General features: G+C 34.7%; 1 protein-coding gene across 1 annotated transcript in view; it reads right to left on the bottom strand.

Annotated features, from left to right (window-relative positions):
• The window catches only part of LOC118198698 (b(0,+)-type amino acid transporter 1-like), a 135,378-nt gene that overhangs the window by 31,391 nt on the left and 85,909 nt on the right, over positions 1-18,078 (bottom strand). The window contains exons 5-8 of the mRNA XM_035370441.2: positions 5,292-5,417; positions 5,076-5,175; positions 4,916-4,960; positions 889-1,012 (exon numbers count right to left, since the gene is read on the bottom strand). Of these exons, the coding sequence (XP_035226332.1) occupies positions 889-1,012; positions 4,916-4,960; positions 5,076-5,175; positions 5,292-5,417 (395 nt within the window). The remainder of the gene's footprint in view (positions 1-888; positions 1,013-4,915; positions 4,961-5,075; positions 5,176-5,291; positions 5,418-18,078) is intronic.

The raw sequence follows: 18,078 nt of genomic DNA, 5'->3' as shown, positions 1-18,078 counted from the left end.
ATTTCAAGGACGTCGGGGCGAAGTTCTATACTTAGGTAGACTGAAGCGTGAACTGAATATACATTCAATTATGGGCGGTATGTATAAAATATATGAGAAAGCAAACTAAATTTTTGCTTATCATGCCGATGAATCAGAGAAGAAGAATATGCAAGAACATAATGCAAGAAAAACGACGTATAAACACCTTTCTGTAATGCTAGTCTGAGACATATATTGGAATACTGAATACTTTCCGTTGCCTTTTTGTAAATAAATTACTTACAGGGGATGCTGCATCAAGTTGGGCGTAATCAGGCAAGACAAAGATATTCGGATATTTCGTCACTTTGTCAGCAGAATATACAAATTATTTGATATTCCAGAAATCCAGTAGTAGTAATATTTGTTAACAATGTGTATTGACGATTCCATGTTGTTTTATAATAACATGAACATCATATGCTGTGTCGACAGTATTTGGAGTTTCTAGTATTGCTGAAACCAATTCTTTAAGTCAGAAGGAAATGGGTACTTTGGGTTATTTCTAAAATTTAGTCGTAATGACGGAAGACCTGAATGGAAATCGTTTAAGCGTAAGTCAAGGAAGCTCTCGAGTTTAAAGGGATTTATCAGTTGGCGTCATAAAATTTGTCTGTTACTGGTATCTAGCGTCTTCGTCCGATGTGGCGGATAATTTTAAACATGAGAAGTTACATAGAGGGGATATAATCTTACTAAATTCTGAGATTGGACATTTCGCCCCATATAAATTTATCATTATTTTGTACCAGATATTCACATTTTCAGCTTATTTTTGAAGAAAATAATACTATATTTACATAATTTAACAACAATGGTTCACTTTAACAATACATGTTTTTATAAGGATAGCATAAATTGACTTACCACGGCGACAGCTTCCGATGAAAGTAATTCAGATGGAGATAGCACTGTTAAATATGAAATGTTAGTCAAGACGTAACACAGCGTGACTAAAGGGATTCCTATCATGATAGCTCTCGGTAAATTTCTGTTGGAAGAAAATAAGAATAAATTACTGGATATAATATAAATTTAAGTATTATTTTAGCATTTTTATTGTAAGAGAAGATGAAATTTGCACAGTTCCTATACAACGTATTTTAAAACTCGTTCAGTCGGGCCAAGTGGCGGATTTTTAGGGCCGGCAAAATGTCTGGAATTTAGAGGAGCATCCAGTAAAATTTAGAGATAGCAAAATTTTTAGAATTAGGATTCATAGGGATTTCAATGGGCAGACGAATGTTCACTGGGCGCCGACCCTGACGCCGTTAAAAATTTTCTAATTTTTTCAACGATTTTTCTCATACAAAAACATCATTACAAAACTACTGTTGATTTTAACGAGTTTGTATGAATTGAATTCTCCCTGAAGCTAAAAATTAAGGCTTTTTATTGTTTTCAGTTCTTTATGAGTTTTGATATGACGAATATAGAGTTGTCAGACGGAGCAAGATGTTCTGTGCAGCCATCAATACATTCATAGAGGTATTATCAACAAAATGTCAGCATGCAATTAGCATAACTAATATATGTGGAAATTAATCTGATTTTAAAAATAAATTATTTACTTTCAGAAGTTATTTCTTTGTGTTACGATCAGACGAGATATATTGAACTAACAAGCCTGTGAGTAGTAGAAATCTTTTGTAGAAACCATATTGTTGAGGTACCAAACTTTATTTTTGCAAGCACTTTCTGTACTGTCTCTTAAGCAGTTTCGCTAAGTGAAGAAATGAAGGCAGATTTCAAACTCTCAGGTGCTTTTATTGCTGTACGTAATATGGGATTTTTCCTTCATCAAACAAAAATTATCTTTATTTCATCAAACAAAAATTATTTTATCTCTTTCGAAAACAATCTACTTTCTGTTAAGCTTAGCAATGTGATCATCCGCCTCTTTAAATTCATAACGTATTTACTTACTGCTAGGACTACCCATTGTATTGTGATACAGTTATATTTAAATTCTTTATTATTATTACAAATACTTTTTTATAAGAACCAGGAATGTTTTTAAGAATTCGTGATTTTTTAAGAATTATGGTCTTATGGTTGATAGACCAATACTGATTTAGAATAGCTTGTCAGATCTAGCAATGTAATGCATTCATCGGATGTGACCTCAGGGCAATGTTGTTCTTATCGGATATGCTAAGTTTGGTAGTTTACTATATTTAATTATGACAAAGACTTCGAGGGCTATATGCTTAAGGGAAGGAATGCCTTCATGAATAACAGACACTGGCTCGTATGCACATTACACATGGAGAAAACCTCGAAAACGCCGCCCATGCAGCCAACTGTCGGACTGAATACCACTGTCCAGCGCTCGGATGCTGGTGGGCCTAGTTATACTATGTATTTGTTTTACTCCTGAGGAAAGAGAAATACGATAAACCTTTCCTAAGACAATTACCCACTATTACAGACGATTTTAGTATTCTGTGGGAACGGTGCCTAACAGAAACAACAGCACGTGTTGATGCTTATTTAAGGACAGTGTATTCTCGAGTATTCGGATGCCGATTATCCATGCGTGAAGATGCCCACGCCAGCAAACTCAATAATATGCGCGAGAGTGTATAAAAAAATAAACTCGGGCAAATCCGAGTATAAAGATCCTTCCCAATACAGAAATTAGATATTTATCTAATTGTGAAGAAGGGTAGGCATAATCTGAAGTAAAATATTAAAATGTCGATCGGGAAAACATCGAGGATTGTCTGGATGGAGCTCCGACTGAACTGGGTTTTCAGTGCTTGAGTGATGTGAATAGCGTTTTAAAAGTCACAAGAACAGAAGACGCAAAATTAATTAGTTCCGAAAGAGCAGCGGATGCTGTTCGAAAAAGCAACTGAGCAAAAAGTTCCGAAAGAGAAACGAAAAGGAGCTCTGAAAGAGAAACGGTAAGGAGCTCCGAAAGAGCAACGGAGAAAAGGGAATTCGAATACAATGATAAAATACTCAGTGAAATTCGACAAAGATAAACGTTGTCAAAAAGAAAATAAAATTATTGATTTTTTAAAGAAATTAACATATATAATATGCATGAAATTTGATAATTTTGATTATCCGTGTTTTTTAATTGTCCTTGACTTGCTTCCAACTCATTAGGACGGTTAATCGAGAATACATTGTACCAAGAACTACTGGTCACTTTCAAAGATAGTTTCCAAGAAAGAATTCTCAGGGTTTTATTATTGATGTTAGTAGGGTTTTTAGATTTTTCGTTTTTAATCCCTTTTAGTTTGAATAAATTGATGCCTAAAAGATATATGGTTCAGCAGAAAAAGTAAACGAAAACTTTTTGTAGACATTAATTATCTGAAATCCTTCCATTGATACTCCATGACAAGTGGAAAAGAAAACTGAGCGGTGTTGCAGCATTTGATAATGGAGTACAGCCTTAATGGCTACTATCGCAATACATCTGAAGAACATAATATATATATATATATATATATTTAAAATATGACTATTTTTGTCACACCTTTCAAAGTTCTCTGGTTCGCCAAATGTGCCATGTCACAAGATCGGAAACACTAGCTCAGTAAATGGGTTTACTTTGCATGTCTCTGGCTACAAAACATTAGTTGTAAGTTCATCATCTATATGTCCAATCGAAGATAAACCTCTTTACTAGATTAACAAGAGTCTTCATACACTGAAGTGCCACTAAATTAGGGATAGCAAAGTCAAAAACGAGTTGGGTCTCTTCTGGCCTTAATAATGGTTACCACACGTCGAGGCATAGATTCGAAAAGTTTGCGAAAGCGTTCCACGGGAATGGCTTGTCAAACACCGGTCATTATTGTACATAATTCAGGAAGGGTGTTAGTATTGAGTGATATGCTTTCACACTTTTTTCCAAAACATTCGAAAGGGGCTCAGTAGGAGTTAAGTCAGGGCTTCTAAGTGGCCAGTTCCATAGCAGAGAATTCAGAGGAATGCTCATTTCACAGGCAGTAGCTAACCAGGACTTGTGAGAGGTGCTTCCTGGCATACTCCATTTCTGCGTGAATGACAAGAAAACATAAATGGATGGAAGTGATCATCCAGTAACTCTATGTACCGAATCGCTTTGAGGGAGCTTGTTTACAAGTACCAAAGATCCCAAACACTGCTAATGGAAAGCACCACAGATCATGATTAAGCTTCTACAGTTCCAACCTAGCATGCAGGATCTATGGCTTTATGAGTCTGACGCTATATTCTTAGCGTCCTGTTGCCATTACGTAGTCAGAACTGAGACTCATCACTCCATGCTATTCGTTTCCAGTCCTCTAGAGTCCATTCTTTGTGTTCACTTGTCCAGACAATACGTGAAGCCCGATGGCGTACATTGAGCAACGGTACTCTCGTGGGTCTATGGCTTCCGAAGCCCATATTGTCAAGCGAGAGTTGCACAGTCCGTTTACTGACTGTACGAATGACGTCCTGGTTCAGTTGGGTGGTTAATTTGTGAAATTGTTTGGCTTCGCTGGCTAAGTATAATACGGCTGAGCCAACACGCTCGTTCAAGGCTAATCGTTCTTTGCAGTTTTCCTAATCGTTAGTTTTTAACCCTACCATCCGCCTATTCTTGGTATTCTTCGTATTCTCGACATTGTCGAAATTGAATGATCCATGCATCGAGCGCCTACTATTTGTGCGCGATCAAAGGAGTCTAAATCAGAAGTTTTATCCATAGTGGCAATTGAAATGATTGATTAACGACAACCACAGTACTAGCTATATATGCAAATTACACAGCGCCGTCATGTCAGTATAAATGGGACGCAGCGGTGCACAGTTTTCATAGCCATATCTATTTCTGTGGCACTTCAGTGTATTTAAAAGTCAATAAAATATATAAGTATCTTAATAAAATTAAGTTATACAAATTACTTACACAGGAGGATTAATTAGCTCTTCCGTAACGAAATTTAAATTGTTCCTGAAATGAAAGACGCAACATAAAAAAAATGTTGAATAAGTTGATCCTTGATACGAAAAGAAGTAATATTTAAAAAATATTATATATATATATATATATATATATATATATATACCATCCATCATAAGCCCAGAGACCAAAATAGAATGCAGTTGCCAAATCAGAGAATGACGTTGTTGTGCCTTCAAAACCAGTATTCAGATGTTCATAGTGGCCTGAAAAATGCAACACAGTTAAAGAAATCATAGGACTTCATGCTACATATTACAGTGTGAAACACATACATAAAAAGTGCAAAATTCTACTGCTTTGATGAAAGAAAGTATCTCACCAAGCATTAACCTATACATTCCGACTAAAACTACTATAGCTATTGCAAGTAATTTGGCAACAGTGAAGACATTGTTCATCATGGTAGCCATTTTCACGCTGTAGCAATTGATGAAAGTTATAAAACCTGGAAAAAAAAAATCTTAGTTATGCAATATATTTCTGCATTAATTTTTTATACTAGTACAAAATGGTTTATTTTTAGAATTTAAAGAACGTTCCTCAAAATTACTTGACCATGAGTACATTTGAAAATGTGAAATATTTAAGGAAATACAAAAATAAACATCCAATGGATTACTAAGACACATTTTTAGTGAAAGGTAAGAATTTTTAGGACTATTAGTTAGAATATTGTGCAAAATACAGATACATAGAATATATGCATTTTTTGCACATGCAAATTTATTCCTGATGAGAGATCTTAACCGTTCCGGAGAAACAACTAATGGTCACGTAAATAAAATTATTGAACACTAGTAGTCCCACCTTGCGCCCAACCGGTACAGTGGTTAGCGTCGCTGATTGCCGTGCCGAAAGGCCCAGGTTCGAATCCCGGAGAAGGCATGGATGCTTGTAAATGTATAGTGTCGGTGCGGCATGCGGGCACTCTAAATATGGGGCGAGCCGAAAGTTCTCTCGTGTGGTTTGGTGCAAAGGAAGAGGGATGGGAGACCCTCTGACCTTTCCTCCCCGGCTGCTCTCCGTCAAAATTGGGAGCAAAACTGAGCCAAATCGCATTGTCACCTGGTAGGTGCTCAAGGCTGTTGCCAACGGCAGGCGTATTCTTGCGCTCCTTGCCACGAGGAATTCGCGGGCTTGGGCTGACCATAAGTCAGACAAGTGAGTATAGCATAAGCAACAACAACAGTCCTCCTCCCGTTTCAGGTTTTGTGCACAAGCTGATTGCATTGTTCTCTCCACATATAATATAAAAATGATCAAATTTCTCTTCGAAAATCTTCCCTAAAATCAGCTTCCCTAAGGAAGAAAGCCTTGAGTGCTTTATTATAATAATAACCTGACTTAAACGTTCTGCGTTCAGATTTAAAGGAAATGGTTAGGTTTGGTTTAGTTGATTATGGCAAAGTACATTAGGGCTACCAGCCTAAGTGGAAGACTTTCTAAGGGAAACTGGCTCGTATACACATTACATAGGTAAAAACCACGAAAAACCCATGCACCTGCCGTTTCCCTGGAATCGAACCCAGTTAGAATTGCCAGTGTTCATCGATTTTACCGCTCGTTCGCTGGTGGGCCCTTTAAAGGGAGTGAATTACACGAAATTAATCAAAATTTATTTTGAAGTGTTTGAGTGGATTGTATTGGATTTAGAGTTACTACGCGGTGCTATACTAATTAACCGCCATGGTAGAGTGGTGGTGCTCGCGTCCTCCGTCACTAAATTAAACTAAACTGTGATATATGTGAAAATGGGAAGGCAGGTAGAGAAGACCGAAATAAATAGATTCTGTAATGCAATTGGGTGTGCGGAAATAGCCCATGGAGGTGGGTATTGGGCGCTGTTGAGCGGTAGGTATAAACACTCTTCTTGACGCAAATCGTCATTTCCAATGCAAATTTTTGAGCGAATGCGCTGCTGGCCGACATGCATTTTATCTATGGGGCTACGGCTAAAATAGAGTAGCCACTCAAAGGAGGTATAAAAGAACAATTTTAAAGCACCTTTTCATTTGAGCAGCTGCTCAGTTTCCCTTTACAGTTTCGAAGATAAAATGCATGTCGGCAAGCTCCACGTTCATATAACAAAGCAGGCAGCTAAAAAACCAAACAGGAAATTAGGATTACCCCAGCAAAATGCTTTCGTCTACTGCTTACCTCAACATGTCATTTCTGTATACAAATTCTATTGAAAAATCTACTTATTTCTATCTTCCTTGCATACCTTTATATTTTTGGCAGTTATTTTTAGATTCCCCCCCCCCGCCTCCTTATTAATTGCTAATATTTATTTTAAAAAATTCAGACTATTTTGAAAAACATTTTGTTTGCTTATAAATCTATTTTCAAGAATTCAAATTCTAAATAATTACAATTCCGAAAACAGATTAAAAAAGTATGAAAATAAGCATTGGAAGTTTTCATATTTTATTGCTTATCTATATCTGAGAAATGCACTCATTCTTTATTCCTCTTTTCATTTTTATAAGTTTTAAAATAAGTATTTTGTTAAATGTACATACAGTTACTTTTAGCTTGCAGTTTTAGCAAAATACTCATTTCACTGAAAATACTTATTGAATGCAATATTTATTTAGCTTCTATAGCATAACACGATAGACGATAGAAGTTTTTGATATCGTCAATAAAAGCTGAAGTATCTCACATATTGCGCGAACATTTTTGTCTGGATACGGGTGCAAGCAATGGATAGTTAAAGATTTTTTTTCATAATCATATAATGTCACACAATTCAATTTATTTTATTATTAATTTGATTTCAAATTCACGATTCAGACTGGGCTAAGATATAAGCAAGTAGAACTCATAGAACTCATACATAGTTCCTACATAACACATTTCCTAAATGACTCAAAAATTTCTTGAGAATAACTTGATGATGCTGCTCACTGCCTCAGCGCTCAAAACATCCTAAAATATCCTCTTACTTTTTAAACTCATCTTCCCGAAAGTTTCATGTCGTATCCAAGTATATCTTTAGAACATCCTTGTAAGGTCCCATGAAGCGTATAGAGATACTGTGAGGATTTAATTAAATCTCAAGGATACTAGGTTCTCCTCATATGGTCATTAAAGGACAGCAATGGATTCTACTTTCGGTCTGCCGGTGATGTGGTAAGATCCTATTAAAGTGTCACAGAGCTTGCCAGTTATTGATTTTTTTTAACGTTTGAATTTCAGTTTATTTAATAATTCTTTTATAGAACTAAAAGTGTGCAAGAAATTTAAAATGAATTTTCAGTACACATGTTAACAGGAGAAAATTTTGCTTTTACCTCTAGCGAGCTCGCTTGAGATGCTAGCTAGCAATCCTCGGTTTTTGAAACATTTATATATTAACCAAGCGCTACATTTATTTCTTATTAAACAAATTTATATTTTCTAAAAATATAGTAATGAGAAACAAAATATTGGAAATAACGTACATATTAAAATAAATATATTATAATTAAATAAAGTGTTTTGGAGAGAGAAGAGTTTGCGTGTTTTGATACAAAATGTCGCGAAATGAGTCAGGAAACAGTTATTCACATATTTGCCTGAAGATAATGAAACAATCTTGAAATGCGTGCTGTCAAAAAATAATTTGACTTTTAGGACATTTTTCTTCTTTGGGCAAAACATCCATTTAGATAAATTTACATACAGGTCAATGAACTATGCTCAACGTCCAATTTATTCTAATTCATGGAAAGAAAGAGGGAGAAAATTACGAACAGCATAGTAAAATTTTGGCAGCTTAAACCCTTTGCTTTTCGTGACATATAACGGCGTTTTTGATGCATCCGGCATGTCTGCGCATCTGTATCGTCTAGACGGGAATGAAATGGAAAAGTGAAAAATGGAATAATTGTCAGAAGTAGTTAGGGGGGAAAAAGTGCCGGGAGTAATGCAAAAGGGGGAATAATTGAATATACACTTTTGTAATTTTAATAAAATAAAATGACTATTCTTTCGTCTAGAAAAGGGATGTGCAAACTACGGCCCGCGGGCCAAGTTCGGCACGCCAGAGGGCTCTATCCGGCCCGTGGATAGAATTTGAATTTGCCGGTCTGAGACAAATTAAAAGAAATATGTATTTATATATTATATACCATCTTAATTTCTACTTTGTTTAAATATTATTTTTTTCTTCCTTTTTTTTCAAAGGGCTGATGATCTTTTTACTTTCTCTATTTTTGTTCTAAAAACATAAATTGACGGAAATAGCAAGCACAGACAGCTTTCAATTTCAAAGTGTTAAAAGTGGAAGTTCTTTGTTAGTTATAGCTTTAAATTGGCATCAATAAGCGCTATCTCTTTCTCGGGGAGCAGACATATGGGAATACAATATAGGAGAATTAGACCTCTTAGAAAAAAATTAATCTTAATTATCTTAACTTAAAACTTAATAAGAAAATTTAATTTGTTTGCTGGGTAGCTAGCTAAGAACGGCTTGTCTCATTTCTCGAAGTTAAATTCAATACCCTCAGTAAATGAAGAGAAGCTTAAGAATTATGAAAATAAAATGACTTTTCCTTTCGTCTAGAAAAGGGATGGGCAAACTACGGAAAAAACTGCATTTTGAGTTCGAATGAAGATTTCAAGATTTCAGTGCCATGCAAACAGAATTGGATAATTTTACCTTGCCTTTCAACATAAATTGTAAAGCACTGAGGTCATATTTGCAGCTTGAATTAATTGAGTTGAAATCTAACAATCATCACAAGCAGTTTTTTCTAAATATGCCAAAGTTAGAGTTTTATAAATCATTATCAAAAGTAAGTTTCCCAAATTTAATATCTCACGCTCAGAAAATCAGTGCTATCTTTGCTTCATCTTATATATGTGAACAAGTGTCTTCAGCTATGAACCTTAGAAAGAATTTCAGAAGTAGACTGACAGATGAACATTTATCCTCACTCCTTAGAATCAGTACATCTCACTTCGAAACTCAATTTAAGGAACTTCGATATAATGCAAAGCCGAATAATTACAATTATCAAAACTGACAGGAACTAACTTATTTGTATTCTGGTGAGCAAAAAAGAAGCCAAGAAGAAAGATACAGATCATAAAACCCCGATTAATTTAAATAATAATAACCATTCTAATCCCCCCACAAATGGCGAGCTCAAACAGTCCACAGACGTTGGCCAGTTTATTATGGAGGCACCTAATAGGTGGGTCACCCTTGCCTCCTATGAGGGAACAGACAATACAACCCTGCCTTCTCCGAGATTCGAACCCAGGCCCTTTGGCATCACAATTGGCTTCCCTAACCACTATACTGTCTGGCGACTCAAAATTTAAGTTAAAAAGGCTAAGATAGAAAACTGCTTTAAGAATCTGTTCGTAAAAGTTAAAGGTACAGAACATAAAATAATATGTTTGAAATGTGCTTGTCTTGCTGTAGAGTCATTAGGTTTATTGATGCTTGGAGATGTGAAAATTGAGCTATGTCCTAGCCGGGACTCGAATCTGGGCCTCTCGAATTCGCATCGCATGTTCTACCAATACATCACGAAGGCATGCTGAAAGGAGAGAGAAAATCCTTTATATTGTATTGAATGGAACTGTTAAGTAATAGGAATAGAATGGCTTGCATTATCTGATTATGGTGAAGCACTATTAAGGATTTTTTGCTAAATTGCTTGCACACCAAGTTTGCGACAAATACTACCTTTTTATACCTTTCGAAAGTAAAGTTTCAACTTATATTTTGGCACGTTACGAAATTTGCAAGATTAAAAACAACAACACTGTTTTCGTGTGATTAAAACAGCATAATTCTGATTTTAGCCAAATTTGGCTAGTAGACACTTACTGAGCCAATAACTTTCAAACAGTCAAATTTAAATGTGCTAAGAATAGTAATAAAATTGCACTTTTTTTTAAAGAAAAACGTAATTTTTCTTAGAATAGAATTAGATGGTAACTTTAAAGCGGATAACTACTCTGTCGGCATAAATAGACTACTTGGTCGTGATATGTATATCTCACATGAAGACCATTTAATTGAATTTATTAAAATGTTTCATGAGTTCCATAGATGAATGAGAATGAGATTGATCTTATTCCCTAACGAGAGGAACTAAACAGAATTCAAAACTGCCTCAATGAACTTCATTTGAGAATTAAAATACTGTACTATATTACCATTAATTAAAATAGCTTTAACCATGGTCAATATGGTGGTAGGAAGGCGGTTGCTATCACTGGGCCTGCGTATGAAGTTTTGACGTTCAGTTGATCACGGAAGAGCAAGCTTGATAATAGCTTGATAATATAATGATATAACATCATTATATTATCAAGCTTAGGCAGGAGAAGGGACGCCTTCGTGGAGGACTTTCTAAGGGAAACTGACTCGTGTACACGTTACACACGAGGAAAAACACGAAAACGCCGATTCAACAGGAATTGGACCAGGAATTCCTTGGAACTGAACCGAAGTCGAACTACTAATGTTCAGCAATTCTACGCCTCGGCTGCTCATGGGCCAAATCCGAGAATGAGTCCCATAGTATGGGATTGAAAGCATGGATGCTGTCTTTGAGCACTTCCCATCCAGCTGAAAGTCTTCATAAGATGTTGGTGAAGAGAGACGACAGGTTGGAAAGATAAAATTCTCTGGTTCATCTAACGGATTTGGCAACTTAAAGTTTACACCTATCAGCATTTGCTACGCACCGATTTGCACAAATGATAACCTTTCCTCAGATGTTATTCGCTTTTTAATTGATTGCCTGAATTTTAAGTTGCCTAAGGAAGACTACTTCAGTTTTTTAAATTTGCCTTATAGTTAAACTGTGTTTGGGAATGCTGGTTATTTTAATCTCCTCAAACTCTTATGACAGTGGCCTTCAAATTACGGGTTGCGACTTCATTTGGGGTAGGATCGCGAATTTTTTTTTTTTCTTGGGGAGCGGGGATCATTTTTATTTTTATGGGGTCACATTGCCATAAAGTTTGAATACCACTGTCTTAAAGGATGCCTGTTTATGCAATAAATTTGAAAATTTTTGAAATGTTACGCATATTTAATTTTTAAACTAGGAGGATTTTGATTTTAACACAGCACTATTTTATTTTGTTTTTACTGTAAGCTGATCATTAAATCTATTTGAAGTGATGAATGATGATTCTTCACCACCAGGATTTGACGATTGGATTCCCTAAAACCCCAGTCGCCCTTTAAAAGGAGAAGTATATAAGGTATTTCTCCCGTCTTCTTAGCATGTCTTCGTAGCGTAGTGGTCAGCACACCCGACGCGTATTCGAGAGGTCCGTGGTTCGAGTCCCGGCGAGGGCATTGCTCATTTTTCACATCTCCTGCTTTGAAATAACCTAATGTTTCTACACACGTTTCGAGAATATTTGGGCTAATGTTCCTTTGACCCAAAAATATTTAAAAACAGCATATCTTTAGAATTCCTATTAGACAGCCTTGCGCTCTGGATACAAAAATAAATTCCAAATTCGTGCTTCAAGGTGCCTATATTCGGGTGGACGTCTACGTTATTCAGAATTTGATGGCTCTAGATAACGTTGCTTTTTCACAATGCGAGAAACATACATAGATTCATGGACAATCACTCCAGGATGCCTATTCTGTGTTGACTAGTGCCCTACTTTAGCGCGAACAATGTTGATTCAAAAAAAGAGGGAGTGGAATCTGAAAGCTTTCAGATTTTATATTACGCCCAAAAAAGTGTTTTTTTCATTTACACACACATACATGTTTTGGGAGCATTTAAGCTAAAATATTTAAAAACAACACATCTTTAGAATTTCTAATAGACAGTCTTGCACGATAGAGATAAAAATGTTTTATTCCGTAAAGTGTTGCCATTGCTCGCTTTGAAATCATTTGAGTTTTTTAAACAACATTTTGTCAAATTTTAAAAAATAAGAAATAGATAATAAAACGAATTCGGAATTCCAGATTCCAATGTAGAGGTACGTTATTCAAAATTTGATGGTTTCTATGTAGCGTTTTCTTTCCACAGTCGGAGTAACGCACGTACGTTCATGCAGATTCTTCATTATTTAGTTTCTTTAAATATAGTGCAGGGCAATAATATTTGGTGGCAACAGTTTTGAGAAGTGAAACGGATATCTGTAGTGAACCGATGGATAATGCCATTTCGAGCCTAACAGCCCTTTTGGGAAATATTAAAAAAAAAAAAAAAAAAAAAAAAAGCGAGAGAAAGAGAGCGAAATATAGACAAATTAGTTGCCCTCATCAGGCCTACTAATAACATATTTCATTCTCTGTAACAAAGAACTTTAAAATTTCAGTTTATAGTATTTTATTTATTTATTTTTAATTTAGGTTTTTGACTGTAGAACTGGTTATGTTTCGCTTCAAGATTCCCGGATTAGCCTCCATGAAAACTGTCTAATTTCAGCCTCTTTTGAGAAGCCAGGCAAGACGGATTCAAGATGAGTTCCCACTTCAGAATTTTCATTCGGAATGTGTATTTCATAACGGTGTCGGTAATGGAATGCGTCTGTCGTAACAGTATCAAGGAAACTTGATTGCTAACCGCCGTCATCAAAACCTCTAACAATTTCTTCGCTGAACAAATACAATAGGAGGAATGACTAAATAACGTAACTAATATACATTTCCATCCAATACATTTGTAGAAAAGAAGCAAAAGGCCGAAGAGAAATGATTTTTGATGCCACCTACAGAAAGCCTGAACAGGAAAAATATTCAAAAACATTGACAGGAAAAATATTCAAAAAGAAATCAGATACAATAAAATATTTCTAAGTTTCGAAGTCAGCATTAGCTTTTTAAAATTATAACAAAACTTACATACCAATTTAAGAAAGAATTAATTGAAGAAATAATGACAATGCATGTAATTTCTTGCCTTATTATTACATTTACAGTAACTGTGTTATTTATTTACTTCATAGACCAAATTCAAAAATATATTAACACTCACACAACGAGCTATTCTTATCATGTGAGGAAGAATAGTTATTTCAATAACTGATTTTGGGAAAATAATACTTTTCTTTTGAGGGTAAAATATTTGATGTTAATAAAAATTATTTGATCATAAGCTTTCGCAAGTCTGATTTCAGAAGTAGCATAGTCTATCAAAGTTTAGCGTAAGTATGGAATGGTGAAGCTCTTTATTGCTATTTTCTAAGGTCTTTTATGCTATCATTCAAGGCTAGGTAATTAAAATATCATTTTACATTTTTAACGCTCTGTCTAGCTTTATCGCTCCTTATTATCTTTATTACTCCGTCTCCCAGCTTGCATTGTGTTCCTTAATTGAAACAGATTACAAACTTTAGAAAGTTCCTTTCAACTGCTTTCACAATAGTTGGGTTAGGTTAATTAATTACGGTAAAGCAACTCGAAGACTATCTGTTCATGGGGGAAAGATGCCTTCATGGTAGGCTATTAAAAGCAACTGGTTCGTATACCCGTTATACAAAGGAAAAAACTACGAAAAGTAAAGTCTTATGTAGCCATCCCGTTGGTCAAGTTTCGAAACCGGGTCGAAGTACTAACGTTTAGCGACTTTACCGCTCAATTGCTGTTGGGGCTTCTACAGTGGTGTTCCCCCAAAGAAGTGAAAGGAATGGTGTTAAGAAACGTTGTAATTCCGTTAAAAGAATCCATAAATTTTTTTTTAAGAAAAGAAACTTGTTTTTTCTTTTGCTATTACATTGTTTGTTTTTAAGTTTATTCTTTATCTATAGTAATCATTAAAAATGATGAAATTTTTTGCTTCATTTCAGTAAAGCAAAGCCATATAGCCTTCAAGTGTTTTGCCAATATCAAAATTACGTAACCTAATTTAGAAAACCAAAATATGAGTAAAGCACTTACGTAAAAAAAAAAAAAAAAAAGCGTGCATTTATAAAATTTTGTGATTACATACGAGCCGTTTATGGATACACAATAATGCGAATTTACGGAAAATTTATTTTGCAATAAAAAAATGCTTTATGGATATAAAATGCGCTTTAAATCTTACAGGAACTACAGCATACACAAAATTTAAATTTCGTTTTCTGCTGCAATAGAAGTGTTGTATTACAACATATGTTTTACATCCACACCTAAAAAAATTCTAAATAGTATACGTTGAATGCAAACATTTTAAATTATTTCCTTCTGTTATAATGCAGATTTATCTTTAGTAACAAAAAACTCAATATCTTGGCAATTTCACAGATACAACAAACTGCATTTCTTTTCAGCTTAGTATTATTCAAGATCAACAGTGAACTTGGGTATCCCTAAATGCTTTTTCAACTGAAATAGAAATCGATGAAAACGGGAATTCTCCGTGAAAAGATCGCTTTTACGATTGCATCATTTTGCGTAAACATTACGTCATTTTTCGCGCCAGTAATCAATGAGATATTTTAACGGTTTTGCACTACTTTTACTTCTACCTACGCGAATACAAAAATACACAAGCGAGTCACATGCGAGCCTATATAAGAAACCTTTATCTGCAAAAGTATGTTGTGATACAGAAACAAATTCCGGAGAGGGATGCATTCTAATTACAAGGCAAACTAAATTTTTCATTTTTTTCAAAATTTTAGACATATCGTAAATTTTTATTTCAATTTAAAATTAACATATAACAAATATTAATTTTCAATTTTATAGAAATTAGTTTTTATATTTAAACTTAAAAAATCGCAAAGCATCTACACTGCACATTCCTTAAAAATACTAAAATTGAAAACAACTATCACTCCAAGATTCGAATCCTCAAACAGTAAAAACTGTGACAGCGGTCAGCTTCCGCTAATCACTGGATCGCACGGGTTGACACATTTTTCTCTCTATTAAAAAAAAAAAAAAATACAAGATAACATTCTATTTGGTGGACAAGTAAACACTACGTAGAGTAGGCATTTAATATCCAAGCCTGTTTTGTCTTCCTTTCCACTTACCCCGCCATATCCGATTTCACTGATATGCTGGCTGCTAGTGATATACTATGTAGAATTTGATAGGATATAAATTTGATACAAGAATATAAATTTTTTAAACTGTATATGATCAGTCAAAAATTATTGACGCGGCCTGAACGAAACGTATACTATCAGTATCAGGCACCGGTGATTGATGTTATCCGAAGGGAAAGTATAGTGTCAGGTTCCCGTCGACTAACATGGTAAAGCTTAACGTGTTAATTGGCTGGAGAAAACAGTGCTATATATGGTGATTGTAAGATCCCAAACGCTTTTTTCTCATGTTTATTTGCTGTATTTCATAACAAAATCATACTAAATTTCACGCCTATATTCTATTCAAACATTTAAAATTTAAATAGTTATGAAGAATAATGAACCATTTTTCTTTCATTTAGATATCTTTTTCCCTAACTATATAATCAAAACCTGGTGAAAATTGTCCTAGTTTTTACAGGCAGCCCTTCTTATAACGAAGAAAACGACATCCATTTTGCCCCTGCGTTTTTTTTTTTTTTTTTTTTTTTTTTTTTAAAGTCCAAAGGGGCTTTGTGCCTGAAGGAATATTGTTTTCGTTTTGCGATTTTGCGTTGAATCACTATAAACGGCGAATCACTTTTCAAATTGTCGAATGTCCATCTACTTGTCAAAATACACTCATACAAGAATATGAAGTTTCGGTATGTAACTGTTTTACTGGAGCCACCGAGTAGTTACGACTGCTGAATACTGGGAGTTCGACGCGGGTTCGATCTCAAACAAACGGGGTAGCTGCATGGTTAGAAACCCTCATGTGTAACGTGAATATGTGCTGGTTTCACTTAGAGAATACTCTACGAAGACATCCCTTCCCTCACGTAGGGTGGCTTGGCCGCATTACAATACCGAAACTTCTAATATGGCAAAGTCTTGTCGGCTTTACTGACGGCCAGTAATTAATCAGCAAATTTGACACCGTTTATTGCCAAATGATAAGGGAATCCAAATTACGTAACCAAGTAATAAGAATTGTCAAGTAAGAAATCTCCCATCCCCTCATGTCATGACAGCTTTTAATATACCATCAGCTGAAAATAAAGCTGCTGCATTCTTCCGAGAAGGGGATATTTTATCCTCCACCCTACATTTTTTTTGAGTAGTTTTTTGTCCTTTTGGAAATAAAGTTTTCTGGAAGTCGAAGAACTGTTCGCAGAAGCCCTTTGGATTGCATTCAGGCAGTTCAGAATGATTAATTATAATATTCTAATTTTTTGCTTTCTTCAGCAGAATTTTGCTACATAATATCCAGTCATCATGATGCTGTCAGTAATGCAAAGACGAGGGTTTCCGACTGCTTCCATGAAGTTTGGGTGATGTTAAAATCTGAAGCCTTTCAGGTTTTTTTTTTTTTTTTTTTTTTTTTTTTGTATTTGTTTCTATTTTTTATATTTCTCTTGGATTTAATAAAACAGTCATACTTTCCGTGAATTTTAAGCATCTTAAGTGTTACGTATCTTTACAGTATCTTGGATTTCCCGCCAACGTTTTTGTTTGGAGCTATGTGAAGACTCGTTAACAGAAGAGTACCAAAATATTTAATACCCTTTAGCTAGTTAAAAACATGAAATAATATTATAATATTTAAATATGTATGATAATATATAATACAATAATTTTTAAATATAAAATATATGCGCTTGCACTTCAGCAACATTTTCCAAATAATAAAAGTTTCATCTGAATAATAAAAGTTTCATCTGATCATTTCCAAATAATAAAAGTTAATGATGAATGCGGTTTCGCCTGAAAAATAATTGCCAGAGCTTCTAAATTTAGACACAAGTTATTTGTAGACTGATTTTGTTTTTAAAAAAAATCTGCATGCATTTTAAGGGAAAATGATACAAATTTTCTTTTAGGGAAAGGTATTCATTTTTTACTCGCCTCCTCCTACATATTTATGCCTCCTGAAGAAAAAGGATTGGTAATAATGCCCCTCAAATAGCATATAGATATTTTTGTAAAGGTCGTCAGTCTAGGTTAAATTTTGCCTAAAATTTTGTTCCAAACTGATACATGTTTTAGTATAACATAATCGGCACATTTTTTTAACATAGTTTCTCCTCCTCATTCCTAACTAAAATTTGTCTTAGTTT

This window comes from Stegodyphus dumicola, chromosome 1 (genome assembly GCF_044657685.1).
Source record: "Stegodyphus dumicola isolate Sdum_Otavi_A_Nest chromosome 1, ASM4465768v1".
NCBI classification, from domain to species: Eukaryota; Metazoa; Arthropoda; class Arachnida; order Araneae; family Eresidae; genus Stegodyphus; species Stegodyphus dumicola.
Note: the sequence above shows the minus strand (reverse complement) of the source record. Positions and strands in the feature narration are given on the sequence as shown.